This window comes from Heloderma suspectum, chromosome 9 (genome assembly GCF_057233095.1).
Source record: "Heloderma suspectum isolate Gila_16-S chromosome 9, 16-S_ref, whole genome shotgun sequence".
In the NCBI taxonomy this organism is placed as follows: Eukaryota; Metazoa; Chordata; class Lepidosauria; order Squamata; family Helodermatidae; genus Heloderma; species Heloderma suspectum.
Window position 1 is genome coordinate 14,348,353 of NC_139466.1, and position 26,448 is coordinate 14,374,800.

General features: G+C 47.5%; 1 protein-coding gene across 2 annotated transcripts; it reads left to right on the forward strand.

Annotated features, from left to right (window-relative positions):
* Positions 1-6,892: 6,892 nt before the first annotated feature.
* Positions 6,893-23,233, forward strand: ESX1 (ESX homeobox 1). 2 transcript variants are annotated; one of them, XR_014784750.1, is made up of 6 exons: positions 7,128-7,230; positions 8,239-8,545; positions 12,103-12,148; positions 15,914-16,029; positions 17,209-17,495; positions 20,037-20,506. XR_014784750.1 is itself a non-coding variant. In XM_084813317.1 (5 exons), exons 1-5 carry the CDS (start codon positions 7,056-7,058, stop codon positions 20,257-20,259), a joined length of 1,038 nt encoding a protein of 345 aa, XP_084669443.1. In that variant the 5' UTR covers positions 6,893-7,055; the 3' UTR covers positions 20,260-23,233. The 2 variants fall into 2 exon arrangements, 1 of the variants encoding a protein (XP_084669443.1); XM_084813317.1 differs by lacking the exon at positions 15,914-16,029 and having other exon boundaries at positions 6,893-7,230; positions 20,037-23,233.
* Positions 23,234-26,448: the final 3,215 nt, after the last annotated feature.

The window sequence follows — 26,448 nt, forward strand, 5'->3', positions numbered from 1 at the left end:
CTCTCCCATCCCAGTACTAACCAGGGCTGACCCTGTTTAGCTTCTGAGATCAGATGAGATCAGGCACATCCACCAGCCCCAATGCACACTGGCCACCACTGAAGTGAGCCCAACAGCAAGCAGTGATGAAGGAAGTGGCAACTAGGGGTTGTGTCATGTCATTTGGCACTCACTGGCAAAAAAAAGCAAATATACAAAAGAAAAGATAACACCTGTTAAAGGCTAGAGCTCTAGGGGTCACTTTTTTTTTAACTTTGTTCTCTTTTACACTGAGGACCAAACTAACCATCATAGAATCATAGAACAGCAGGGTTGGAAGGGGCCGATAAGGCCATGGAGTCCAACCCCCTGCTCAATGCATGAATCCAACTCACAGCATCCCTGACAGGTGGCTGTCCAGCCTCGTCTTGAATGCCTCCAATGTGGGAGAGCCCACCACCTCCCTAGGCAATTGGTTCCATTGTCGTATTGCTCTAATGGTCAGGAAGTTTTTCCTGACTGTTAGCACAGTCAGGAAATGACTATTCATGTTAACACACACTGCTATTTGCCCCTCAAGGTTTGGATTACTACAAAGAGCTCTCTTGGGGACAAATAGTTCCCATAAACCGAAAAATCCTATGGCCGTCTAGACACTGTCTAGCAGCCATAGGATTGCACCCTTAATGAACTTCCCCAAACGGTGTGTTCCTTTGCAGTGATTTTTTTTCATAGAATCATAGAATCGTAGAGTAGTAGAGTTGGAAGGGCCTATAAGACCATCAAGTCCAACCCCCTGCTCAGTGCAGGAATCCAACTCAGAGCATCCCTGACAGGTGGCTGTCCAGCCTCATCTTGAATGCCTCCAGTGTGGGAAAGCCCACCACCGCTCTAGGCAATTGGTTCCATTGCTGTATTGCTCTAACAATCAGGAAGTTTTTCTTGATTGTTAGCACAGTCAGGAAATGACTATTCATGTTAACACACACTGCTATTTGCCCCTCAAGATTTGGGTTACTACAAAGAGCTCTCTTGGGGACAAATAGAACGGAGAGAACGGAATTGGGGGTTGGAAACTGCCACAGAGATGAAAGGGTTAAACCCCTCCTTCCCATGCACCGTAATCCTGATGTGAATCAGAGCCAAGCACAGCGACTTTGTTTTTTAAGGAAATGGCCACAATTAAGCGTGCTTTAAATATATATATACATTTGCTTAATGTAATTATATAGTGAAAAGCAGAAGTGTTTATCAGAGAAATGGCCATTTGAATCTAAAAAATTTCTGCAGGAAATGTATTACAGCTGCAATCCAATTCAAAAACTTTTAATGATCAACCATGTGAGTTTTAATCAACTTATTCTTCAGTTAGTTAAATTTGCATATGGCTAAAAAGGAGTTCTGAAGCAAGCACACTTCCTTTGATTTTAGATGATGTATGCATGTGTGTGCAAGAGAAGAGAAGGGGAGGTACCGCTTTTAAGATGGTGTTTGCCATCTACAGTTTTTATGGGCACGTATTAAAATTATTATTATTATTATTGCTTCCCAATAAATCAAGGTACCTTTTTAGTCTATTAAATACACACACACACACACACACACACACCTTTTCCTATTCCTACACATACCTGTTACAAAATACACATCCCTTGCCTCTATTCAGAATAAAACGCATGCATTTAAACTGCTGCTTTTCTCAGCAAAACTCATGGAAGCAGTAACAGGGAAAGGATCCGGGCACAGCTTCCATGAATTTCATGGTAGAGAGGGGAGAAGTAATAATGTCAAATTGAGTCAGCTATTCTCCACTGATACAAGGCACATTTATTTTGTACTCCAGACAATGCAGACATGTAGATTGCAAGCTTTGGGGGGCAGAGACCTGCCTGTTTTGCTTAGTGCACCTTAATCCATAAAGCACTCCCTAAAGCAAAGTTGTCACACAGAACGCTGTAGTGTAAAGCACAGAAGGAACCCTAACTGATTTATCTTATGGGCCGCTTTCTCCTGACAAGCCACTCCCCAGGTTTTGTTTTGCACACGAGGCCTTGTTTTGAGTGCCGCTTCCAAATAAAGTATGCCAGGCATCGATTAGGAACAGGGGCTTTTCAGAAGTGGCACCAACTTTATGGAATGTCCTCCCCACAGAGGTGTCTCATCTCTTTCACTGCATTCTTCTTGGCACCAGGCAAGCTCTGGCTATTCCAGAAGGTTTTTGTCTAACGTTCTATGGTCATTTTTTAGCAGAGAGGAACCATAGCTCGGTGGTAGAACACCTGCATTGCATGCAGAAGGTTCTAGGTTCAATCTCTAACATCTCCAGGTAGGGCAGGAAACACTCCTGCCTGAAACTCCGGAAAGCCACTGCCAGTCACGTTGACAATACTGGGCTAGATGGTCCGATGGTCCGACTTAAGGCAGCTTCCTATTTCCTAACAGTTTTAGCTTCTTACTGTGACATGTTTTTATATGTCATTTATTGTTCTATTCTGCTGCCGGATGGAATTTCAGGTTGGAAACGGAAAAGTGGCTATTACCCTTTGCAGCTTGTATGTTTTGCGATGCGGGGGGCGGGTTATTTGACTACTGAACTTGGTGCTCTGGTTTGATGGTTTTGTCTGATTTTTGCCAACTGCTTTGGGTCCATCTTTGGCAGAGAAAGGCAGGATCTAACTCATCACAATAAATACATTTATTTTCAGAATGTACATTCCCCCTTTCACCAGGGTCTCAAGGTGGCTGACAAAAAAAAGGCATACACTTTTTATTTTCAAATGCTAAAACACAGTAACGTCTTTAAAACAGCTAAAAAGAGGCGATAAACACAAACTTGTTTACTGGAGCTTTCAGTCTCTTATAACAGATGCGGAAAGGGGAGCAGAAAAAAAGTTGCCAGAAATAGAAACAAATTGCACGCATCCTGATCTGAAGCATGTTGACTTGAAAGTCATACTCTTAATGGAGATCATCAGTGGTCCCAGGTTCAATTCGCGGTGTCTCCCAGTTGGGCTAGGGAAGAATCCTGCCTGAAACCCTGCAGAGCCACTGTATCAAGAATACTGGGCCAAATGGACTGACCCTATAGAAGGTGGTGTCCCTATGTTCCTACTGGGGACATTTTGACCCAATGGCAGAGGGGCATTTCTGCCCCATCCTACTTCTGGCAGGGATTAGGGCTATTCTGTCCATGTGTGTAGGTTTTTGGCCAGATCCTTCCCATGTCTAATCAGAAGCAGGATTTCACTGGCATGCCCTAGGAAGCAGGCACCCAGATGCAGTCTTATGCCTTTCGGAGCATGCTCCCATGCAGAATCAAGCAAGCGTAAGCCCAAGGAAAATCAAGCAGGCATAGGCCCATCTTAGCTCAATATAGGATCAGGCTGTCAGAGGCTACCCCTGTTTTCCATGTTGAAAATGGGGAGAAAGAAAATGGAGCACAGTAAGAGGCATATAGGAAGGGGTTTTCCCCAGGGATTTGAATTAGTGGAGTGGTGAATTTTGTAGGGCAGGAGGGGGAAGGATGAGACCTTTCACCTTTGGCAAATGTGGGCTCAGCCTGTAAATCAGGGGTAGGGAACCAGTGGCCCTCCAGATGGAGCTGAATTCCAATTCCCATCAGCCCTAGCCAGCATGAGTTATGTTTGGGATGATGGGAGTTGTGGTCCAATCGCATATAGAGAACCCCCATTTCCCCAGCTTTCATTGAAGTCATCATTGTAAAAAAAAGGAGGAGAAGATTTCTGAATCATGCCCATTTCATTAGATTTAATTTTTTTAGGACAGAGTCCTATGCATGTTTGGACAGCAAAAACGTCCTACAACTCCCAGCATTTCCCAGCCAGCATGGCTGACTGGGGAATGCTGGGAGTTGTAGGATTTTTTCTGTCCAAACATGGATAGGATTGCACGTTTAGCTACATTTACACCATTTCTTGTTGCAATTTTGGATAACTCTTTTAGGGCGCAATCCAATGAGGATAGGCAGCTGCCTCTGAACTTGGAGGTGGATGACTACCCAATGCAGGGCAGGTGGAGCGTGGAGGGGATTGTCTCCTCTGTGCTCCGGCCACCCTGCATTTGCAGCTGGTTGGCTGATTTCGGCTGTCTAAGTGGGGCACCTCAGAGCGGGGGGGGGAGCCAGATGGCACATAGAAAGCATCATACCGGTGCTTCCATGGGTCCCTCCCTGCCCCCAGGAATGCCCCCCTTTTCAGCCGTTCCATGCTGCTGGTCTTCTGAGCACAGAGGCAGGGATGAACCACACTTCCTATGTGGCAGTGGGGAAGGGGGAGGGGAGTCAGATTTCTGGAAATTGAGCTCGGTTCCCATAAACCGAAAAATCCTATGGCCGTCTAGACGCTGTCTAGCAGCCATAGGACTGCATCCGTAATGAACTTCCCCAAACGGTGTGTTCCTTTGCAGTTATTTTTTGCATAGAATCATAGAATCATAGAGTAGTAGAGTTGGAAGGGCCTATAAGACCATCGGGTCCAACCCCCTGCTCAGTGCAGGAATCCAAGTCAGAGCATCCCTAACAGGTGGCTGTCCAGCCTCATCTTGAATGCCTCCAGTGTGGGAGAGCCCACTACCTCCCTAGGGAATTGGTTCCATTGTCGTATTGCTCTAACAGTCAGGACGTTTTTCCTGATGTTCAGCCGGAATCTGGTTTCCTGTCACTTGAGCCCATTATTCCGTGTCCTGCACTCTGGGATGATCGAGAAGAGATTCCGGCCTTCCTCTCTGTGACAACCTTTCAAGTACTTGAAGAACGCTATCCTATCTCCCCTCAGTCTTCTCTTCTCAAGGCTAAAAATGCCCAGTTCCTTCAGTCTCTCTTCACAGGGCTTTGTTTCAGCATCCATTGAGCTTTCAGTTGATATACTTATTGGCTCATTCTCATAATCACAGTTAAGGTAACCTCTTTGGTAACATAAAATTCTATTCCAGCATGAGAAAGAACCCTGAACTGTCTCTGTGTCTGGAAGTAGCCAGAGACTTGATTTTTATTTTTTTGGAGTCGGGGGGTGGGGGAGCAGGAAAAAGAACAAATGAAAAACTGCAGAAGAATGTTGATTTACATGGTTGTATGTACACAGCACCACCAAGATCATGCCAAAATGAATGTCAATCGAATAGAAAATGACAGCACTGCATCTGATGTTGATCTCTTAGAAAGGTGGAGGGATAGATAATTGGGGGCAGGAGGAATTCCCTGATTTTATGTTTGCCTAATAGAGCCTCTTGTTGAGGGTGAAAGAGGACAGTGCAAAAGCTGGTTTGAAACTCAACATTAAAAAAACTAAGATCATGGCATCTGGCCCCATCACTTCCTGGCATATAGAAGGGGAAGAAATGGAAGCAGTGACAGATTTTACTTTCTTGGGCTCCAAGATCACCGCAGACGGTGACTGTAGCCATGAAATTAAAAGACGCTTGCTCCTTGGGAGGAAAGCTATGGCAAACCTAGACAGCATAGTAAGAAGCAGAGACATCACCTTGCCGACAAAGGTCCGTCTAATCAAAGCTATGGTTTTCCCAGTAGTAACGTATGGCTGTGACTATAAGGAAGGCTGAGCGCCGAAGAATTGATGCTTTCGAACTGTGGTGCTGGAGAAGACTCTTACGAGTCCCCTGGACAGCAAGGAGGTCAAATCAGTCAATCCTAAAGGAAATCAACCCTGAGTGCTCATTGGAAGGACAGATACCAAAGCTGAAGCTCAAATATTTTGGCCAACTAATGCGAAGAGAAAACTCCCTGGAAAAGACCCTGATGCTGGGAAAGACTGAAGGCAAAAGGAGAAGGGGACAGCAGAGGATGAGATGGCTAGATAGCATCACCGATGCAATGAATATGAACTTGAGCACGCTCCGGGAGAGAGCGCAGGACAGGAAGGCCTGGCGTGCTATGGTCCATGGGGTCATGAAGAGTCGGACACGACTGAACGACTGAACAACAACAATATTGGGGAGGGTGGTCAAGTTCCCTGAATCTGCCCAATTAGAAAAGAAATCTTCTTTACAGCCGTTTCCCCATCAGAACATGTAAATCTAGCAGCCCACCCCCCACCCCGAGTTCAGTGGTGCCGCTAGGCCCAGCCTTTGGGGCCTACGTCAAGGGCCCGGCCCAAAAAGACCACCCAGAGAGCAGCAGGTGATGAGGATATGACCGCAGCAGACACAGACTCCACTTTATCCCTATCATCATGATGGCACAATGATTTGATTGAGCTTAAAATGCAAACCTACACATGCTCGGAGTATTATTTTTATATCAGAGTTGGCAAACATTCCACCATATAAGACATGCAAAAGCAGCTGTACAAGCATGGAATAGAGGAAGTTGTGTGCTTCATATCTACACGTGTGGGGGAGGAATAATATCATTAAGTCCAAGATCTAAAAATTATATGGCTGCACCCAGTGGAGGCGGGTGCCTCCGATGTCAGTGGGGTGATGCATCAGCTCTGGGTTTCAGTCAGAACCAGTCAGAACTCTAATAAAGCAATCCAAGGTGCTGATGCTATTTTAGAGATTGGGTCCAGCACCTTAAATAGTGCCTTTAGAGTTATTTCCTTAAATTCCTGGAGGAGAAGGCTACTAGTCCTGACTGCACGTGCTCCCTCCAGTATCAGAGGCAGGATGCTTATGTACACCAGCTGCTGGGGAACATGGGCTGGAGGGTGCTGTTGCACTCCTGTCCTGCTTGTGGGTTTCCCGTGGGCAGCTGGTTGGCCACTGTGTGAACGGAATGCTCGACTAGATGGGGCCTTGCTCAGATCCAGCAGGGCTCTTCTGATGCTCTGACTGGTGCTGAGGGAAACCCAGCGCGCCCCATGACACCAGCCACCACCACACCCCCGCCTCGGCTGGCTGCAGGAGGCTTGGGACGACAAGCAGCCATTCCGTTTAAAGTGGGGAGGGCCCCCGCTGCGCCACTGCCTGGATCTCCACGAGGGGGCGTCCTCCTCCAAAGAGAAGGGGCAACCCGTCTTCCCCCCCCCCCATTCCTCCCGCCCTCGCCTACGGCGGCGGAGGCCAAGTACCTGCCCAGGAAACCGCCGCCCGCCCATAAGATGCTCCGCGCTGAATGGGAGCGCTGCCTTGCGCCAATAAAACCCGGCGCCGGCGGAGGGCGGCCAGCAGCCATGCAGAGAAGCAGCCCCGCCGGCGCCCCCGCCCTGCACCTGCTCACCTCGTACTTCATCGACAGCATCCTGGGCAGCCGGAGCCCCGCCGCCGGACACCACGGTGAGGGGCGGCGGCGGGAGGCGGAGGAATGCTAGCCAGGCCGGGGGGGGGGGGATGTTGGGGCGCCCTCGGGGGAGCGGATCGGCCGCTCCAGGGCGCCCCGTCCATCAGGCCGGAGACCGGGGGGGGGGGGGGGCGGGGTCCAGTCCAAACTTCCACGCTCAGAACTCGAGGGGGCAGTGGAGGCTGGTGGCTCCAATTGCGGTGCGGCTCTGAATCCATCCTGCTTTTCCGTCAGAACCAGCCAGAACTCTGAAGGAGCTCTCCAAGGGGCTGAACCCGTTTTGGGGATAGGGTTCGGCACTTTGAAGAGCCCCTTTAGAGTTCTGGCTGGTTCTGACGGAAACCCAGAATGGATTGACACCCCCATCGAAATCGGAGCCCCCAGCCTGCGCTGGGGGGAGGGGGTTCCCTCCTAGATTCTTGCAGCGGAAGAGGGTCGGCAAAAATAGACCCCCGCGCTCCTCTGCACCGGCGGCTGTCCCCGTCCAAGCTCAACCCTTGCCCGCCTTCCCCTCTCACTTGGGGCCCAGTCCCCAAAGGAAAGCCTAAAGCCGCTTTAGTTCCAAGGAGTCCAAATGGGATTTGCTCCCTTCCCAAAGCGGCCGCGAGGCTCCAGGCTTCCACTGTCATTAGCCCCGTCGCCGGTGCGTCAGCCGGGCGCTTGACACATTAATCGCTCGAACGCGCCTCGTAATTGTTTGTTCCACAAGCGCTGCCCCGAGGCGCTTACATCCCGCTGACGTCAACGGGACTTCATTCTCAAGCCTCGCCCTTTTGGCGGCCCGATCGCCTGCGCGGTTGACGGGGACCTCTCTGGGCCTTCGCTCCCGAGCAGAGCGTGCCACGGGGCTGGGATTCCGCGGGTGCGCCGCGTCCGTCTCCCCGGGCGCGATCGCGGGGCCGGGCGCGCCTTGACCCAGGAGGGCGGGCCTGACAGCGCGGCTCTCGCCCATCTTCTCTGCCCTCCTCTGTCTCTTTCTCTCCCCGACGGCCCCCATCCCCCAGGCGGGGACTCCGCGGAGCCTCGGAAGCCCCCCCAAGCCCTGCTGGCGGCGAAGGAGTCACCCGAGGGGCTCGCGGCGAGCGCAGAGGGAGAGAAGGAAGACGACGACGCGGGCGGGAGCGGCGACGGCTGCCCGGGGGGAACCCTCCCGTCCGGGCCGAGCGCGGCGGCCAGCGACGCCGTCGAGTCTCCCGCGCCGGGGCAGCTGAAGAGGAAGCAGCGCCGCTACCGCACCACCTTCAGCAACTTCCAGCTGGAAGAGCTGGAGCGCGCCTTCCGCAAGTCCCACTACCCCGACGTCTTCACCAGGTAGGGCGCGCCGTCGGTGGCGGGCGAGGGGGGCGTCGAGGGCGGCAGCGGAACTGCTAGGGCCACCCGTCACGGCCCGGAGGGGGCCTGGCCCCCCTACATTTTCTTCCCCACCCCTAAAAAATTTTTACAAACAAATAATTTAAAACACAGTTCACAGTTTGGCCTTTAAAGGGCCTGCAAACCCGATGAGAAAGAGTTCGCCAGAGGCTGGGGAGGTGGGGTGCTGGTCGGACCCCATGAGGGCTCCAGCTTGCAGTGGTGCAGCTAAGTAATTTTAGACCCTGGACTTTATTTATGGTCTTAAGGGGGCCTTTAGATGCCTGTGTGAACTTCAGGTGTGAACCACACAACTAATATTTCTCTTTGCCTCCCCCCCACACACACACACGCACACCTGCCATGCCATGCTTCAAAACCACATCAACTTTCCTGATATGTTAAAACAACTACAAAACTGCAAACTCTGATTTAAAAAAATAAAATTATCTGAACTCTGATTTTAAAAAATAAAATTATCTGACCCTGTACAGGTTTGCATTGTGAACTCGGCTTAAATCATGGCACCATCCAGAATAAAATGGAGTTTGCTTCTTCCCCTGGCCTTCTCGAGGTGTTCATCTGGGGGCCTCCCTAATGGCTAGGCTGAGAGATAAATAACTGGCCCAAGATCATCCACTGACCTTCATGACTGAGCGGGGATTTGGACTGGGGCTCCCTGGGTCTTCTCCAGCACTCTAACCATTGCACCACAGATGGCTTTGGCTGTATGAAAAAAAAGGAAAGGTTCCTCCTGTGCAAGCACCGGGTCATTACTGACCCCTAGAGGGACGCCTGCTTATGCTGGCGTTTTCATGGCAGACTATAGCGGGGTGGGTTGCCATTGCCTTCCCCATTCGTGACCACCTTTCCCCCAGCAAGCTGGGTACTCATTTTACCAACCTCGGAAGGATGGAAGGCTGAGTCGACCCGAGCCGGCTACCTGGGAGCCACAGATAATAAGCAGTGCAAGACTTAGAACTCTTCACTAAAGAACCAAGAAGTCGATGTACTTGTGCCTTCCATAAATATAGTAAACAGTTTCATTTCACCGTCACTATTGAAACTCGGTTCCAAGTCTGGCTCAGAACATAGTTTAGAAATTGGAGGAAAAGGCAGAGAGACCCGAAAGTATGCCTTCCCCAACCGAGAACCCTCCAGACTACAACTCCCATAATCCCCAAGCTGTCTATGGCCCAAGTTGTGGTCCAACACATCTGGAGCTGGGCAAGGCTAACCTGGGGAAACACACTGGTCCAAGTCCACTCCAGAGCTTGGAGACAGGTAAGAGTTTTTAAGAACACTGAATGATGACACAACCATCACTGCCCATGGAGTATGCTGGCTAGGGATGATGGGAGTTGTAGTCCAGCACATCAGGAAAGTTCAGACCTGGTGCAATGTTACAAAAAGTGATGGCACTGCAAAGTCTCTCCAAGATTCTTTAAATCCAGCTATAGGCAAACTGAATTCTCAGCTCCGCCCAACATGCTTCTTATTTTCAGAACTTCTTACAGCTCTGTGGGTGTAATCCTATGCATGTTTAGACAGAGAAAAGGCCTACAACTCCCAGCATGCCCCAGCCAGAATTGCTGGCTGGGGCATGCTGGGAATTGTAGGCCTTTTCTCTGTCTAAACATGCATGCCCCAGCCAGAATTGCTGGCTGGGGCATGCTGGAAATTGTAGGCCTTTTCTCTGTCTAAACATGCATAGGATTGCAGCCTAAGTGTGTCCACTGCATGACAGCCATGGCTCATGTTTCCATCACCAGCTTTCTGGATTTAGAGAAGAAGGAGAAAAAAAGGAGACTTAAATATTTCTTAGAGAGACTTGAGACCAAAGTAGATGTGACGGCCTCAAACCCAATTCTGCATGTGGGTTGGCCACCAAAGCCCTATGGAGTACTGGGAAGGGAAAGAATTTAAAGTGCACCCTGGGTGGGCAAAGAAGGGGGGTGGAACACTCCCCATTCTTTCCTCCCTCCTTCCCCCAACTTTCTTCCCCCTAGGGCTCCATGACCAGAAATAAAACACACACAGCCCTAGACGAAAATAGAACAAATGTCTTGATTGGAAAATCGCAATTCAGCCTTCCTTTTCTTGCTATAGTTTAAATCTCCGCCGCCCCCTTCAATGGATAGGAAAACATCTTCTCTAGTTGTTGCACTTAACAAATATGTAGCATTTCCATTGCACAGTGAAAAAAGAAAGAAACTAGGGGGGGAAATGCTGGTGTGAAGTTGCCGAATGTGTGGTTTTGGTTGGTTGGCTGGTTTATTTAAAACGAAGTTTCTTTAAATAAACCAATCTGTAGGTGATGCAGTGCACCTGACACAGCACTCCCAAGCAAAACAAACCAACCATAGCACATCCAGTTTATAAATGTATGGATTTTATAAACAGATTTTAAATGTGGAACATTTCGGCATAAAACACCAGCTTCAGTCTCAAACTGGCGAATTGTAGCATAGTCTTATTTGTGACAGAAGCTGGTGTTTTTGGCCGAAACGTTTCACATTCTAAAATTTGTTTATATTTATTTTTTAAAATCTGTACATTTCTAAACCAAATGTGTTCCTGTTGATCATTTGTTTTGTTTTGGGTTACTTTAAATCTGAGTAGTTGGCGATTTCAGAGTTTTTGAAATAGGTCCATGCAATGCACTGCAATGGTGGCAGAAGTTCATGCAGCACTTTAATTTACCATAAGCATATGCACATGTAACTTAGGGGCTGCAGTGGCTTAGTGGTTAAGACGTTGAACTGCAGACCGGGAAGGTCGGCAGGACAGCAGTTCGAGACCCAAGACCCGAGTGCCGCGTGACGGAGTGAGCTCCTGTCTTCAGTCCCAGCTCCTGCCAACCTAGCAGTTTGAAAGCAAGAAATTGCAAGTAGATAAATAGGTACCGCCTTGGCGGGAAAGGTGACAGCGTTCCGTGCACCTCGGTGTTTAGTCATGCCGGCCACATGACCACGGAAGCGTCTTTGGACAGCACTGGCTCTTCGGCTTAGAAACGGGGATGAGCACCACACCCTAGAGTCGGACACGACTGGTTGGGGACACCTTTACCTTTTTACATGTAACTTAAACAACTGGATCTTGCCTTTCTGTAGCACACCACCGCCACCCCGCCTCCCCTTCCTCTATAGTTTCCCCTTCAGCAAATTTTAAACTGTAAACTTCTTGGGGCAAGGACCTATTTTCTCATACTCTATAAAGCCCCATGCATACTAATGGGGCACAATGGGTTATATAGCCAATGTTAAGTGCCATTTATTTCAATAGGTATACTTTAAGCAGAACATTGGATACAACCCAATATAAATCAGCTGTGTGTCCGTCCATACCTCCCATGGCACACTCCAGATGTTTGGACTACAACTCCCAGAATCTCCAACTATGCTGTCTGGGATTCTGGAGTCCAAAATATCTGGAGGGTGCCTTGGCAGGGGAGGGCTAATAAATATTATTATTAATAATAGTAGCAATTAATAATGTGTTTGGTTTTCCATTTGCAGGGAGGAGCTTGCAATGCGGCTAGACCTCACAGAAGCCAGAGTTCAGGTAAGCCAGAGTGCAGGCAAGCCAGAGTTCAGGCCTTTTATAGTGATAAAGTTCGAGGTAAATCTGTGTCTGTTTCTGGATGTGAGAAAACAAAAAGTGAATGAATAAACATCCAAGCCTGGCCACAGTATCCCTCCTTGGCTTGTTTGTTTGTTTTCAAATGGAATTTGTGGAGGGAGCTCTAGGAGTGTTTCAGCAGGTTCACAAACCTCTCTTGCATCCTCTGTAGCTCACCACGATCTTGGCTCACGCTGTCTCAACCCTTATTTCCTGTTATCACCTTGCCCGTGACCTCCCCTCCTCCTACACTATCAGCATCAGCTGTCTAAAAATATCTGGTTCCCTTCAAGCTGGAGTGGGCAGAAGGTTGAGAAGTATCTAGTAGTAGATCTCTGGGTGATCCGCAGTAGTTTCTGCAAGGGGTTCTGACTTCCCAGTTGCCTAACAATAGCGATAATCAAAAGGCTTGCCCCCACTAAAACAGACTGCTGAAAAAGAATGCTTCTAGGGGGAACCAGGGGCAGCATCCAGCTGTGTCATTCCATTAGCGCAAATGATGTTGCGCTAGCCGAAACCAGGTTCTGAACAATGCGCAAGAGAAGAATCTGACTAAAGTTACGTTTGCACGAGTGTGTTTGCTCAAGTAGTTCTGCATAACTCTTGTGCAACGCATTGTGCATTCCCATTGTGCGAACAGTTACACAGCTGCTTGCACCCTTTGTGCAACGCATTGTGCAACGGCTCACACAACCACTTGCGCGATGAAAAGATTCAGCGGAGCTCTGCTAGCACTGTCTGAGTTCTCAGAATGTCAGCCTTGGCTACTGCCCCAGGAGTGGAATTTGGCATGAAAGGACTAGTGCGGATCACAAAAACCTGGGCCTGAGTATGTGGTCAGAGGCACCCCATTCCATAATGCTTAGCATACGTTTGCCTGCTTGAGCCACTCTTTTGCTTTCGGTGGACCTCACTGTATTAGTAAAAAACTGTAGTTCCCACAAGCCTGAAGTCTGCCTGTGCCTCTCTTTAAGAGAGAGGACTGCAGATTCTCCCTTGCTGCCTCTTATGCCAATGACTCCCTCACAGAAAAGCGATGATGATGATAATGATTGGGATCCCCAAAGAGGTTTGCCTGGTGCCTACATTGTTATCTTTTCAGCCCCAAGCAAAGTCCTTTCTTTTCTCCCAGGCATTTCAGAGACCCAGTTCTAGGTTTTTATGGCTGTTTTATCGATTCCTGTGCTGCTTGTTGTTTTGCATTGGATTGTATGGTTGTTTTCTAAATATTCATATTCTGTTTTACATTTTTAACTGTTCCTCTGGCATTTTAGTCTTGTAACTGTTTGTAATCCACCCAGAGAACATTGGTTATTGGGCGGATTAGAAACATAATAAATACATATTAATATTCAGCCCTTCTTCCAAGGAGCTCAAAGGAGCATGCATGACTCAAACCCCGCCCCCCTCATTTTATACTTACAACAATCTTGTAAGGTAGGTTAGGCACAGAGAAAGAGAGAAAGAGACTGTCCCAAGGTCACCCAATGAGTTTCATGACTGAGTGGGGATTTGAACCTGAGACTCTGGCCAGTACTACGGGCCGTCTACATGAGCCTTTTACTCTGGGGCGGGTGCGAGTCAAAGTCCTTTTGATTAGACAATGAAGTCACCACTTCGCAGCCATCTGTGGTTTTCTCCCAGAAAATGTGGATTTCCAAGGGTTCCTTGCAAGAGGAAAAAAGGCGGGGTATAAATGCAATAAATAAAATAAATAAATAAGGAGGCATTTTGCTGCCATGTTTTTCATTTGCTGTGGGTTTCCCCATGGTTGCAAGCTGTCTGTCCCTTCCCCAAACTGACTTCACATTTTGTGGTGGGCGTGCTGTAGGCGTGCGGAGTGTTTGCGTCACTCTGTGATGCCCCTTTACTCCCCCTGTCCCTTGGCAGCTGAGCAGTTACAGAGGCACAGAGAGGCGTTTTCATTTATTTAGTCACACTTTTGCACATTTTTGCAGTTTTATATCTTCGCAATGGTTGCTTTTGGACTCAGTGCCCAAGGGCCGGGAGGGGCGGTCTTGGGGGAGGACCAGCATCGCTCCGGCCACCATTTCGGAGCGATGGCTAGGCAAGTACCATTCACGCTTGTGAATGCGAACCATCGCGAGAGTCTCAGGCTGGGGAACTGACAAACAGACGGCATGGAAATGAAGGCGCAGAAGACACTCACTTTTTACCTAATGAGGGATGGAAAGACACAGCAGAGCTGGGACTGCACAGCTGCGCATTTAAGTATAATGGCCAAAAAAAAGGGCATGGCGGAGTCTGTCAGGGAAGCATGCAGTAAATCGCAAGTGTATCCCAGCAGAAGCTACTTCGAAGCTGATCTACTGCACAGTTTAAGTGGGGTGAGGGGTGAAAGTGGTGCCATGTAGATGGGGCCCTAGTCTGACACTTCAACCACACCACCACACTGGCTTTCCATATTCTGCTGCCTCTCAATCTTCCTTTTAAAAAAAACCCTCCACCTTAGCCCCAACCGAAATCAAGACTGAAGACTTGGAACTGACCTTGTCCGTGTTCATCTGTGCCTCCGCAGGCGTCCCCTCTTGTCTCCCCTACTGTCAAAACATGAAACGGAAAGATTTGGGGGATAAGCTCTTTCTTTCTTTCTGTATGTCACTGCGTGAAAACACCATGTACATCAATGGTGCTACGGAAATAATAATAGTAATTCCATTGGAACTTGTTTGGTCTCTGTCCTGGTACTGTTCTTCATGTGTTTCCCATGCACAGATGTTGCTCTGCTTGTGGAATCACAGGGTCAGGCTTTTAATTTGTTTCTGACAATTGCAGACATTTTAAAATTTGCATTTGTTTGCATAACCCTGGGGTCTCCAAGGTGGTGCCTGTGGGAACCTCTCCTGGTACCTGCCAGACTCCTTCGCCCTCCAGATCTTTATTTTAAAGGGTTTTGTTAATGGGTGGTGGGGTTAACGGGGTGTCTAGCATGCTGCAAAGCGAAGTGCCACCTCCAGGATCATCTTTATTTCCAAGAATGCCTCTCTGGGCCTGACATGGACCCCGTGGGCGTTCTTAGAAAATAAAAATAGTGCACACTTTGTTTTGAAGCATGCCCAGGGAAAAAAAAAAAAGAGAGAAAGGTAAGCTGGGGTGATAGGGAGTGTGCTGGGGAGCTCAAGAGTGTGGCAGGAAGCACCCAGGGGTACAGGTGTATAGAGTGTGCTGGTTTGTTTGTTGTTTTGTTCTGGCACGGTGTGTGCTTTGCCTGGTTTGTGTGTATAGGGTGGGGGATGTTTCTCCGAGCATCACCAGTTCGCCCTCTGGGAAACAAGTGTTTTGTGACTGGCCACACTACCAGGGTAGCCATTTTATGAATGGGCAAGCCCACCTCATGGCAGCCATTTTGTGAGAGTGCCCACTACAATCTCTCAAAAATCCAAATGTGCTCACTGGCCCGAAAAAGATTGGGAACTCCTGGCCTACAGCTATCCTCCTCCGTCTCTAGGTTGTTGAGCCGAAAAAGATTGGGAACTCCTGGCCTATGGCTATCCTCCTTCTTCTCTAGGTTGCTGAGATGCCAGTGATGAGAACCACATGGGTGCGGTTGCAATGTAGCACTTTCAGAGTGGTCCCCGCCCATCCCGCAATTCAAAAGAACATAAGAAGAGCCCTGCTGGATCAGACCAGGAGCCCATCTAGTCCAGCATTCTGCTCACACGTGATGTTTCTCCCCCTCCTGCCCAGTTCCCTCTCCAGACTGTAAAGCAAAAAGAAAAGATACCGATCTCTCCCGGCTCAGGTCTCCCAATCAAGCTTGCCATCTGCATGAGGGGCTCCGAATGCAAGACCAAAGGCCCAGGGTAAAGGCCGAGCTGTACCTCCTTCAGCTTCTACAGTTGGCTTCTCCTCCCCACTGACTCAGGGGGCATCATCACAGCCCTCATGCAATCACAAGCTACATGAAAGCTTGTTGCTAATTCTGTTGCAGAGGGGTTGGTCTGGCTGTCTCCTGCTGACCTTCACACCAGACCCTGTGTCCTGCTGTTTCCCTCTGTCATGGGACCTATTGCATATACTGGACCTGCTCAGTTTCACCTGTGCACCCATTCACCATAGATGCCTTGCTACTTCCTAGAACCATAGAGTTGGAAGGAGCCCACTTAAAAACAAAATAATATTTTTTAATATCTAAAAATAAAATAAAAACCAGAAGGGGCAGGGAGCCTGGCGAGTACCAAGGGATATGTCCCCAGGCACATTGGTGGAGACTCCAGCTCCAGGCAGATGTGCTGGCAAAACCAAGAAACTTAACCTGGGTTGCATATCATAGGCTGGGGTTACTGGTGGAAAGCCACTGAACTGCAGTAACATTCATGTGCTTTAGTCCCAGGAAACAGTTTCATATAAGGCGTAAGAACATAAGAAGAGCCCTGCTGGATCAAACCAAGGATCGATCTAGTCCAGCATTCTGTTCACACACTGGCCAACTGTCCACAGGAAATCTACAAGCAGGACATGAGTGCAAGATCACCCTCCCACCCATGTTCCCCAGCAACTGGTGTACATAGGCATACTGCCTCCGATACAAGAGGCTGCACATAGCCATCAGGACCAGTAGCCAATGATAGCCTCCTCCTCCAGGAATTTGTCTAACCCCCTTTTAAAGCCATCCAAATTGGTGGCCATCACTACATCTCGTGGTAGCGAATTCCATAGTTTAGCTATGAGCTGTGTGAAGAAACCCTTCCTTTTATCTGTCCTGAATCTCCCACCAATCAGCTTCATGGGATGACTCCATTGGGTCCTAGTATGATGAGAGAGAGAGAGAGAAATGTCCCTGTCCACATTCTCCACACCATGCATATTTTATATACCTCTATCATGTCTGCCTTCATTCACCTTTTTTTACTCAGCATTATTACTCAGGGAATAATGGAGCTGCAAATTATGGATTTAATAATAGGGTCTAGCATTGCTAACTCAGAGTGGCATATTATTATTCAATATCTCTCTCTCTCTCTCTCTCTCTCTCTCTCAAGGTCTGGTTCCAAAACCGAAGGGCAAAATGGAGGAAACGAGAGAAAACTGAGATTTTAGGAAGTTTGCCCAGCCTCTCCCTGGCGCATCCCCTGGGCTTGTACTTGGACATCCCGCTGACTCAAGCACCCCTCCTGGACCCCACATGGAGACCAGTGCCGATTTCCACCATGGCTGTGCCACCCATGGCACCCGCCTTCAGCCCTGCAAACTTGACACCGTTTGGCCTGAGCAGCATCACCTGGACGTCCCTTTTCCGGAACCCGGTTTTAAGCCCTCAGCTTGGCAGGTGATAACGACCTCATGAATGCAAAGATTGTGTATTGAGATGGTAACAGATATCTAACAGCCTGAACCTGTGCAGAGTCAGGCATGCTTTGAAGTCTCCCGATTTCAATGGATTTCACTGTGGCTCATTCTGCATAGGATCCATCTGTTGGTATATCGGCAAGAAAACTATCTGGAAGCTATTTAGAACAGGGGTATAGAACTTGGGGCCAGGGCCAAATCCAGCCCTCTGAGTTTTCCCAGATGCCCCCGCCTCTTCTGCTGGCCCCACCCCCTTTCTCCAGGCCACCAGTCATTTGGTAGTTTCCCGGCTTTTGTACCATTTTTCTCCCAATCTAAAAGGTTGAAATGCCCCTCCTATGACTTAGTAAGAGGTTTAAGCTACAAATTTGCTGGTGTTTTGGTCCTGCCTCTTTTGCTTTTGACCCCACCTACCACCAGAATCCTGCCCCCAGGAGCTTCTCCAAAATGGAATTTGGCCCTCGGCCTCAAAGACATTCAACATCCCTGATTTAGAAAGAAGTACCTTATTAGAATAACAGTTCAGCAACAACAAATGATCAAGGAGCTGGAGCGTCTCCCCCATGACAGAAGGTCACAACAGCTGGGATTCTTTAGCTTGGAAAAAAGGAGAGTAAGGGTAGACAGGATAGAGGTCTACAAAATTATGCATGGTGTGGAGAATGTGGCGACTTTTTTCTCCCTCTCTCTGGGGTCATCCCATGAAGCTGATTGGTGGGAGATTCAGGACAGATAAAAGGAAGGGCTTCTTCACACAGCACAGAGTTAAACTATGGAATGCGCTACCACAGGATATAGTGATGGCCACCAGCTTGGATGGCTTTAAAAGGGGGTTGGACAAATTCCTGGAGGAGGAGGAGGCTATCAAGAGCTACTAGTCTTGATGGCTATGTGCTACCTCCAGTACCAGAGGCAGTGAGCCTATGTACACGAGTTGCTGGGGAACATGGGTGGGAGAGTGCTGTTGCACTCCTGTCCTGCTTGTGGGTTTCCCATGGGCAGCTGGTTGGCCACTGTGTGAACAGAATGCTGGACTAGATGGACCCTTGGTGTGATCCTGCAAGGTTCTTATGTTCTTATGTTTAACAAAGAGAAGTTCCTTATCACTCATGAAATGAAGTGGATTTCATTTTTGCTGGTGGCATGTCTTCTTGAATGTGTTCCTGGGGTGCATTGCATTTGTGCCTGAACATGGGGCGTCTAGTTTTGGAGAGTTATGTTTCACATCGGGGGGCTGGGGGCGGTCTGTTGCAACTTAGGGTGTTATCCTGCTGGGTTTTTAATGTTTGGGGTTGCAACTTAAATGGTTTAATAAAGGTTGCTGTCACATTATGTGGAAGCTGCTGTCACATTAGGCAATCTGACCAGGTTCCAGGACTGGCGTCAAGGACAAAGGCAGCTGGTGACCCCAGTTCCGGAAGGGCGGTAATGCCACTCAGGGTTTATGTTACAACCAGCCCAAACCCTAAAGGTGTAATCCAAGGTGCTGAACCCATTTGGGAGATGAGGTTCAGGACCTTGGATAGCACCTTTAGAGTTTGGGCTGATGGTGACTAAAACCTAGAATAGCGTAACCGCTCCTCTGGAACTGAAGTCACCAGCTGCCTCTGGTCAAGGATAGGCATGGTGGGGTACCTGCTCAGTGCAGGTGCTCTTGTCACTGACAAGAGCCCCCTGGAGTTGCACCTCCTCTTCACCATTGCAGCCTGCTTGTTGACCTGCCTCTTGACCAGACCCAGACAATGGTGGAGGAGGTGAGAAGGAGGAGCAGTAGATGCCACGGCCTCCTTGCTCCCTGGCTGTCTGCCTAGTAAGCAAGCAAGCGGCAGCAACAGCGAGAAAGAGGATGAGGAGGAATAGCAGCTGCTGACAATAGTGTTGAGAAGACAGACTCAACAAAGGAGGGGGGCCACTGAGTAGCCAGCAGGCTCATATGCTCCCTCCTCCTCTGGTGCAGCTGCAAGGAAGAGAAGGTTTCACTTACTATTTCAAATAACTGCAGTTTAGCGTTACATCAAAATCCGAGAAAACTGTGGCTACTCTTAACTATAGTTTACAGCAGGAGTGGGCAACGTGCACAGGCCATGGGCCGTATGCAGCCCCCTACCACGTTTTATGCAGATTTCTCCTTTGGGAAACTATAATGTGAGATATAGTTTCCTCCCGTCCTCCCAAAATGCACTTTTCCCCTTCTGTGGCCCCCTCCCCAATATTAGTTTTCGGTCCCACCAGTAGTTTTGTGAGCTTTTCAGTTTTGCTTGTAATAAGCCACCTCAGGAAGGGTGGGATAAAGAGATGAAGGTCTCTTTAAAAGATAGCCTTTCCTAACCTGGTGCCCTCCAATGGCCCTGTTGACTGGGGATTATGGGAGTTGTAGTCCAACACATCTGGAGGGCCCAGGTTGGGGAACGCGGCTCTTAAAGAAAAGAACTGTGACTAAGTCAGCCTTCTAGCACTCTAGAAGCAAATGCTCCCTCAAGTAATTGATATTAACCTTTTCTTTCTCCCCTCATGAAAATAGGTTTCTCAGTGCTTTAAACCCTCTCATGACGACTGCTTCACTTCTAGTGAAAGCTCCAGGACCCTCAGCAGACCCTGTTGTGACAGCCTTTGCCGATCCCCTCACGGCTGAAAGGAAAACCTCCAGCATCGCAGACCTGAGACTCAAAGCAAAAGAACATTCCTCGCAAATCTCTCCCTTGAACCTTGCTCACACGAGCTCGAACAAGGGTCATCTTTGTTAACCGTCTTTGACAGAGATTCCAGTCCTATCCAAGCAAGACCCTCTCCCCATAAATGGATCCGGTTGTAGAGGATGTGTTAAGACATCTACCCGAGGGAATCCAGGCTGCTAAAATGTGTTGCCCCTTGTTATAGAAAAAGGAAACGAAAGGATGATGTGTTGTAATGACTTAATATATTGCATCTGTTCCCATTTCCAAAGCATTTTTTTAAAAAAATCCTTATAAAAGAAATAAAGTTTACACTTCCAAAGAACTGTAGGGATGGCTGCCAACTTGGATAACTTTAAAAGAGAATTAGACAAGTCTTTGGAGAATAAGTCTTATTAATGGCTACTAGACAGGATGGCTATATACAGAGGTGCCATGCCTCTGTATGCTAGTTGTTGGGAACATGAGTGGGAGGGTTTGTGGGGTTCCCAGATGCACCTGGTTGGCTGCTGCGGAAACTGGTTGCTTGACTAGATGGACCTTTGGTCTGATCTAGGGATGTTGGAGACATTTCAGCAGCTCGGCCCCCTAGACTTTGTCTCACACCCCTGCAAGTTAGCCCAACTTGATCTCCATTGAGTCAGGCCAGCTGGCAGATTTTCCTTCTTTTTTTCCCCACATCAATAGAAAGTTGCACAAATTGCACCTGCACAAATTACGCAAATTGTCACTGCAATTTGCACAACTTTCTATTGACATGAGGGAGAAAAGCCACCAATAAGTTCCCGGATTTCAGGAAAAGCCCATGGCTCAGCGCATGAATGCAAACTATGCTGGGCAGACAGCGGGGATCCATTGGACCCAAAAAGGGCCAGATTTTCAAAGGGCAGTATCCCTAGTCGGATCCAGCAGGGCTCTTCTTATGTTCTTATGAAAGTTAGCGATAAAATCCTAAAAACCAAGCAGACATAGGATGGAATATTCTTTCAAGTGGAAGTCTTTTATCGAAATAGTTTTTGAGTTTGATCAAGTGCAAAATCCATATTGGGGCATTACCTTCATTGGGCCAACTCAAAGCTTTGTGTTTATGACCTTTGAGTTGACCTAATAACAGTATTTCCCTAATAAGAAGCTTCACATTGTTCTTATGGCTAACACAGCTACCTTCATTTTTTGTGGGGTTTGATCATCAACCTTTCAATCACTACTCATTTGCATGCTCTCTCACTCACACACACACACGCAGCACAGAGTAGCCTTCCCCAACCTGATGCCCCCCAGATGTGTTGGACTAGAGCTCCCATAATTCCCCATGCTGGCCGGAAATTCTGGGAGTTGCAGTCCAACACAGAGAGGGCACCAGGTTGGGGAAGGCTGACATATAGGGGCTATGGCAGCCTTGTAAATAAGCCCACAGAAGTTACTAGCCGCAGTTTTAACTAGACTTCTGGAGGCTCCCTGAGGAGAATGAGGGAGAGAGCACCAGCCCACTGCATTACTAGGCAGGGAACGAAGGGGAGTGAGCTTCCCACTAGGTTTCTGTGTTGGGCACAGTTTGTTCACTCGTCTGCATGCAATTCCTTGTTGCCTATGGCGACCAGGCTAGTGCTTAAATGCAAGGCTGGGCTGAGGACTGCAATCCTAGGCACACTAAAAAAAATAAGGCTGCAGCTGTAGGCACACTTATTTGGGAGTAACCTCCATTGAATACAATGGGACTTCCTTCATGCATAGGTTTGCCCTGTCAATTTCAGTGAGGTCAATAAGGCTTATTTCAGAATACACATTAATAGAACTGGGCTGTGTAAGTGTGAGCTGCAGTTCCTGAAGGCCCCAGTTCCAATCTCACTACTGCCATGAACCTGTTAGATGGATTTAGGCAAGCCTGTCTTTATCAGAGGTTTAGCTCTCCAACTAGAATATGAAACTACTGGCCTACTTTACAAAGTTGTGGTAAGGATTACAGCAGAGATGGGAACCTCAGGCCCAAGGCCAAATATGGCCCTCTTGGAGTCCCAGTCTGGCGCTCAGGTTTCCCAGATGGCCAACCCCCATCCCCTGGCCCCTGGTGGGTTCCTGGCTTTGAGGTGGGGGGTCCCTCCCTTCTCAAAGTTTGAAATGCTTCTCCTAAGGCTTAGTTACTGGTACTAAAAGTATAAGGCTAAAATATGCTGGGTTTGGGGGGGGGGGTTGTAATCTTGGCTCCACTCCATTTGCCTTTGGCACCACCTACCACTGGAATGCAGTGGAGAGCTTCTCCAAATTCAGTTCTCGGGCTGAAAAAGGTTCCCCAGCCTGGATTACAGGGATAATGGACATGAAACACTTTGAGGGGATCAAGGTTCCAATCCTCTCTCAATCATAAAGCTCACTGAGTGACCGTGAGCCAGTCGCTTAGCTCTCTCTACTTAAGCCTACCTTACAGGGTTGTTGTGAGAATAACATGGAGAGGAGAGCCATCTATGCCACCTCAGGGTAAAGGCAGGATATAAATGTAATAAACAAAACACTCCTAGGTGGGGGGTTTTATTATTATATTTATATCTTCCCTTCTCTCCTCTTGCAAGGACCCCAAGGTGGCTTACACGGTCCTCTCCTCCATGTTATCCACATAACAACCCTGTGAGGTACGTTAGGTTGAGCATCAGTGACTGGCCAAGTCACCCAGTGAGCTTCCTGGCTGAGTGGGGACTAGAACCCACGTCTGCCATGTTCCAGTCCAAGCATTACACCATACTGGTTTTGAAGTCAGTCCCAATCAACAAGGAGGCTTACTCTCCAGTAACTGTATTTAGGATTACAGGTTTAAGAAGTGCTATACAAATGTTAAGTATTGTTATTTCTCCTATAGTAATCCCCATGTCTGATTTTATGTTTGACTTCTAAAGATCACGCTGACATCTAAAAATGGCCCAGAAGCTTTACCAAATTGGCAGATAGGTCAGGACCACAAGTATATTTAAAAAATTGAATGTGAGGGTTTAATTCAAGATCTGTACAAAACGTATTGCATTTCAAACCAGAAATAAATGGTTGCTTATATGCTTAATAAGTTAGTTGAGTGAATGTTACACTCAAGGCTTTACCTATTAACGCTTTGTAATCAGGTGTCTTTTCCATAAAGGTCAATTGTTTGATCAGTCTGAATTCAGAACACACAGAATCTGAATACTGTCATTAATAAAAGGAAAGTATTTTAAAAGACTATATTATGCCACAGGCAAACCAGTTTATTAAGACTTTCTTTGAATAATCTAGACTTGTAAATTGTCTACTCACCTAGAACAAGCAGAAATTGGCACCAGGTGACTAGGAAAGGAAGCTTTGCAAAAGGTTTTGTTTAAGGCTACAAATGACTTCACACATAATGGTAGGCAGGGCTGGCTAGGAAAGGGTTTTGTGGCTTAATTATGTTTTCGGATTTATTTACAAGGTTGTAATAATCTAGCATAGGAAGAATTGAGGAGGGGTGTGTTTTTGTTTTGAAGGGGTAAATGCATTAAGGGCACGATCCTGTACATGTTTAGACAAAAAAAAGTCGTACAACTCCCAGCATTCCCCAACCAGCATATACCGTGCTGGAAGGAAGGAGAGCTTTAGGTACTGGCACACATCTGAACCTGTCTTATAGTGAGAGCACTGGTACGTAATATAACACACACAATAAAACTTTGTCTTAGCATTTATATTTATAGCACCTCTCGAGGGTTCGCTGCGCTTCATGTCAGCTCAGTATCTTAGTAGTCCTTACAACAGCCCTGCAAGGTAGGCTAGTATTATAATCCTCAGATGCTGGTGTGGCAGAGGGCCCAATCCACACATTGTTTACAAGACAAGTTGTGACTTGGCCCTGACCCATGGCAGCCATTTTGTGGTGGTGTCCATGACATTCTCAAAATTCCAACTGTGCCCATAGGTCCCAAAACGTTGGGAACACCTGGTCTATCTAGGGACTAAACCAAATGCTATTTTGACTGAGAACAGTGCTCCAGACCCTCAGGGGTATTTCCTGGACCACCTATCTCAGATGCTGTGGAACTGAACTCGGGACCTTTGGATGTGAAGCATGTGCTGTACTGCTGAGCTATGGTCGCACCCCCTAACAAACCTAGGAAGCTGCCTTACACTGAGTTGGACTAGCCCAGTATTGCTTACCCTGACTGGCAGCAGCTCTCCGAGACTTTAAAAAAATTGTCACAGTGTGTGTGTGTGTGTGTGTATGCTGATTTCTTTGAAATGGTTTTCCAGCACAGGTTGCAACTAGAAGAAATCCTAAAAGACAGGAACACAATGGGTTATTGGGTGGACACGACATGCTAAAATATCTACACATTATTGTTAAAGAGTCATCCATAAACAAAAGCATCAGCAATTGTCCTTAACCACTAATGAACAACAAAACAAAATAGGTTTAAGGAAAATTATGTGTATAAAAAATACAATGAAATTGTAATATAAATACTGATATTTCACACAACCTTTAAAACAATTGATTTGCAGTCCAACAATATATCACATGTACGTAGTTGTAACACTGATTTCCAAATCAAAAAGGCTGCACAAATATATGGTGACTGGGTTCGCACAACATGCTAACCCACACCCAGTGATTGGGTGTGGGTTGTTTCTTGAACCATGGTGTTGGCATGTTGTCTGAATTCAGGACATTTTCCACAGAGTGGCTTAACCATGCAGCGTGGCTTATTTTTCTCGAGCAAGCCACCTTGAGAACCCGTAGTTTGTTACTGGGTTTTTCAAGGTGGATAACAAGTCACACTGCATGGTTAACAAGCCACCCTGCGGAAAATGTCCTGGGTTCAGACAACACGATAATCCATGATTCAACAAACAACACGTGGTTCAACAACAACCCACACAGCCCCTGAATGTGGTTAGCGTGTTGTGGGAACAGTCCCAATGTCTCTGTCCCAAACGTGTTTCAACCAAACCGGTCCTCATTCAGCTACCAACGTGCATGATGAAGATTACAGAGTTTGTATAGATAATATTTACTGATAAATTGATTTTTTATTGGTTTACATTTGTCTGATTATTTGAGTAAGGAATATGATCCCAGGTATCTCTAAATCGAAATCAGATTGATTACGTAGTTTGCAGCCAAAGATGGAGAAGCTCTATACAGTCAGTAAAAACAAGACCCGCAGCTGACTGTGGCTCAGATCATGAGCTTCTTGTTGCAAAATTTCAGCTTAAATTGAAGAACGTAGGGAAAACCACTAAACCATTCAGGTATGACCTAAATCATATCCGTTATGAATATACAGTGGAGGTGAGGAATAGATTTAAGGGATTAGACCTGATAGACAGAGTGCCTGAGGAACTATGGACGGAGGTCCGTAACATTGTTCAGGAGGCAGCAACGAAATCCATCCCAAAGAAAAAGAAATGCAAGAAAGCCAAGTGGCTGTCTGATGAGGCTTTACAAGTAGCTGAGGAAAGAAGGGAAGCAAAAAGCAAAGGAGAAAGGGGAAGATATATCCAACTGAATGCAGAGTTCCAGAGAATAGCAAGGAGACAAGAAGGCCTTCTTAAATGAACAATGCAAAGAAATGGAGGAAAACAATAGAATGGGAAAGACTAGAGATCTTTTCAAGAAAATTGGAGATCTCAAGGGAACATTTTGTGCAAAGACAGGCATGACAAAGGACAAAGAAGGCAGGGACCTAACAGAAGCAGATGACATTAAGAAGAGGTGAAAGAATACACAGAAGAACTATACAGGAAAGATCTTAATGTCCCTGAGAGCCATGATAGTGCGGTCACTGAACCTGAGCCGGACATCCTCGAGAGTGAAGTCAAGTGGGCCTTAGGAAGCATTACTAACAACAAAGCTAGCGGAGATGACAGTATTCCAGCTGAGCTATTTAAAATCCTAAAAGATGATGCTGTTAAAGTGCTGCACTCAATATGCCAACACATTTGGAACACTCAACAGTGGCCACAAGACTGGAAAAGGTCAGTTCACATTCCAATTCCAAAGAAGGGTAATGCCAAAGAGTGTTCAAACTACCGTACAATTGCACTCATTTCACATGCCAGCAAGGTGATGCTCAAAATCCTACAAGCTAGGCTTCAGCAGTATGTGAACCGAGAACTACCGGAAGTACAAGCTGGGTTCCCAAGAGGCAGAGGAACTAGAGATCAAATCGCCAACATTCACTGGATCATGGGGAAAGCAAGAGAATTCCAGAAAAACGTCTATTTCTGCTTCATTGACTATGCTAAAGCCTTTGATTGTGT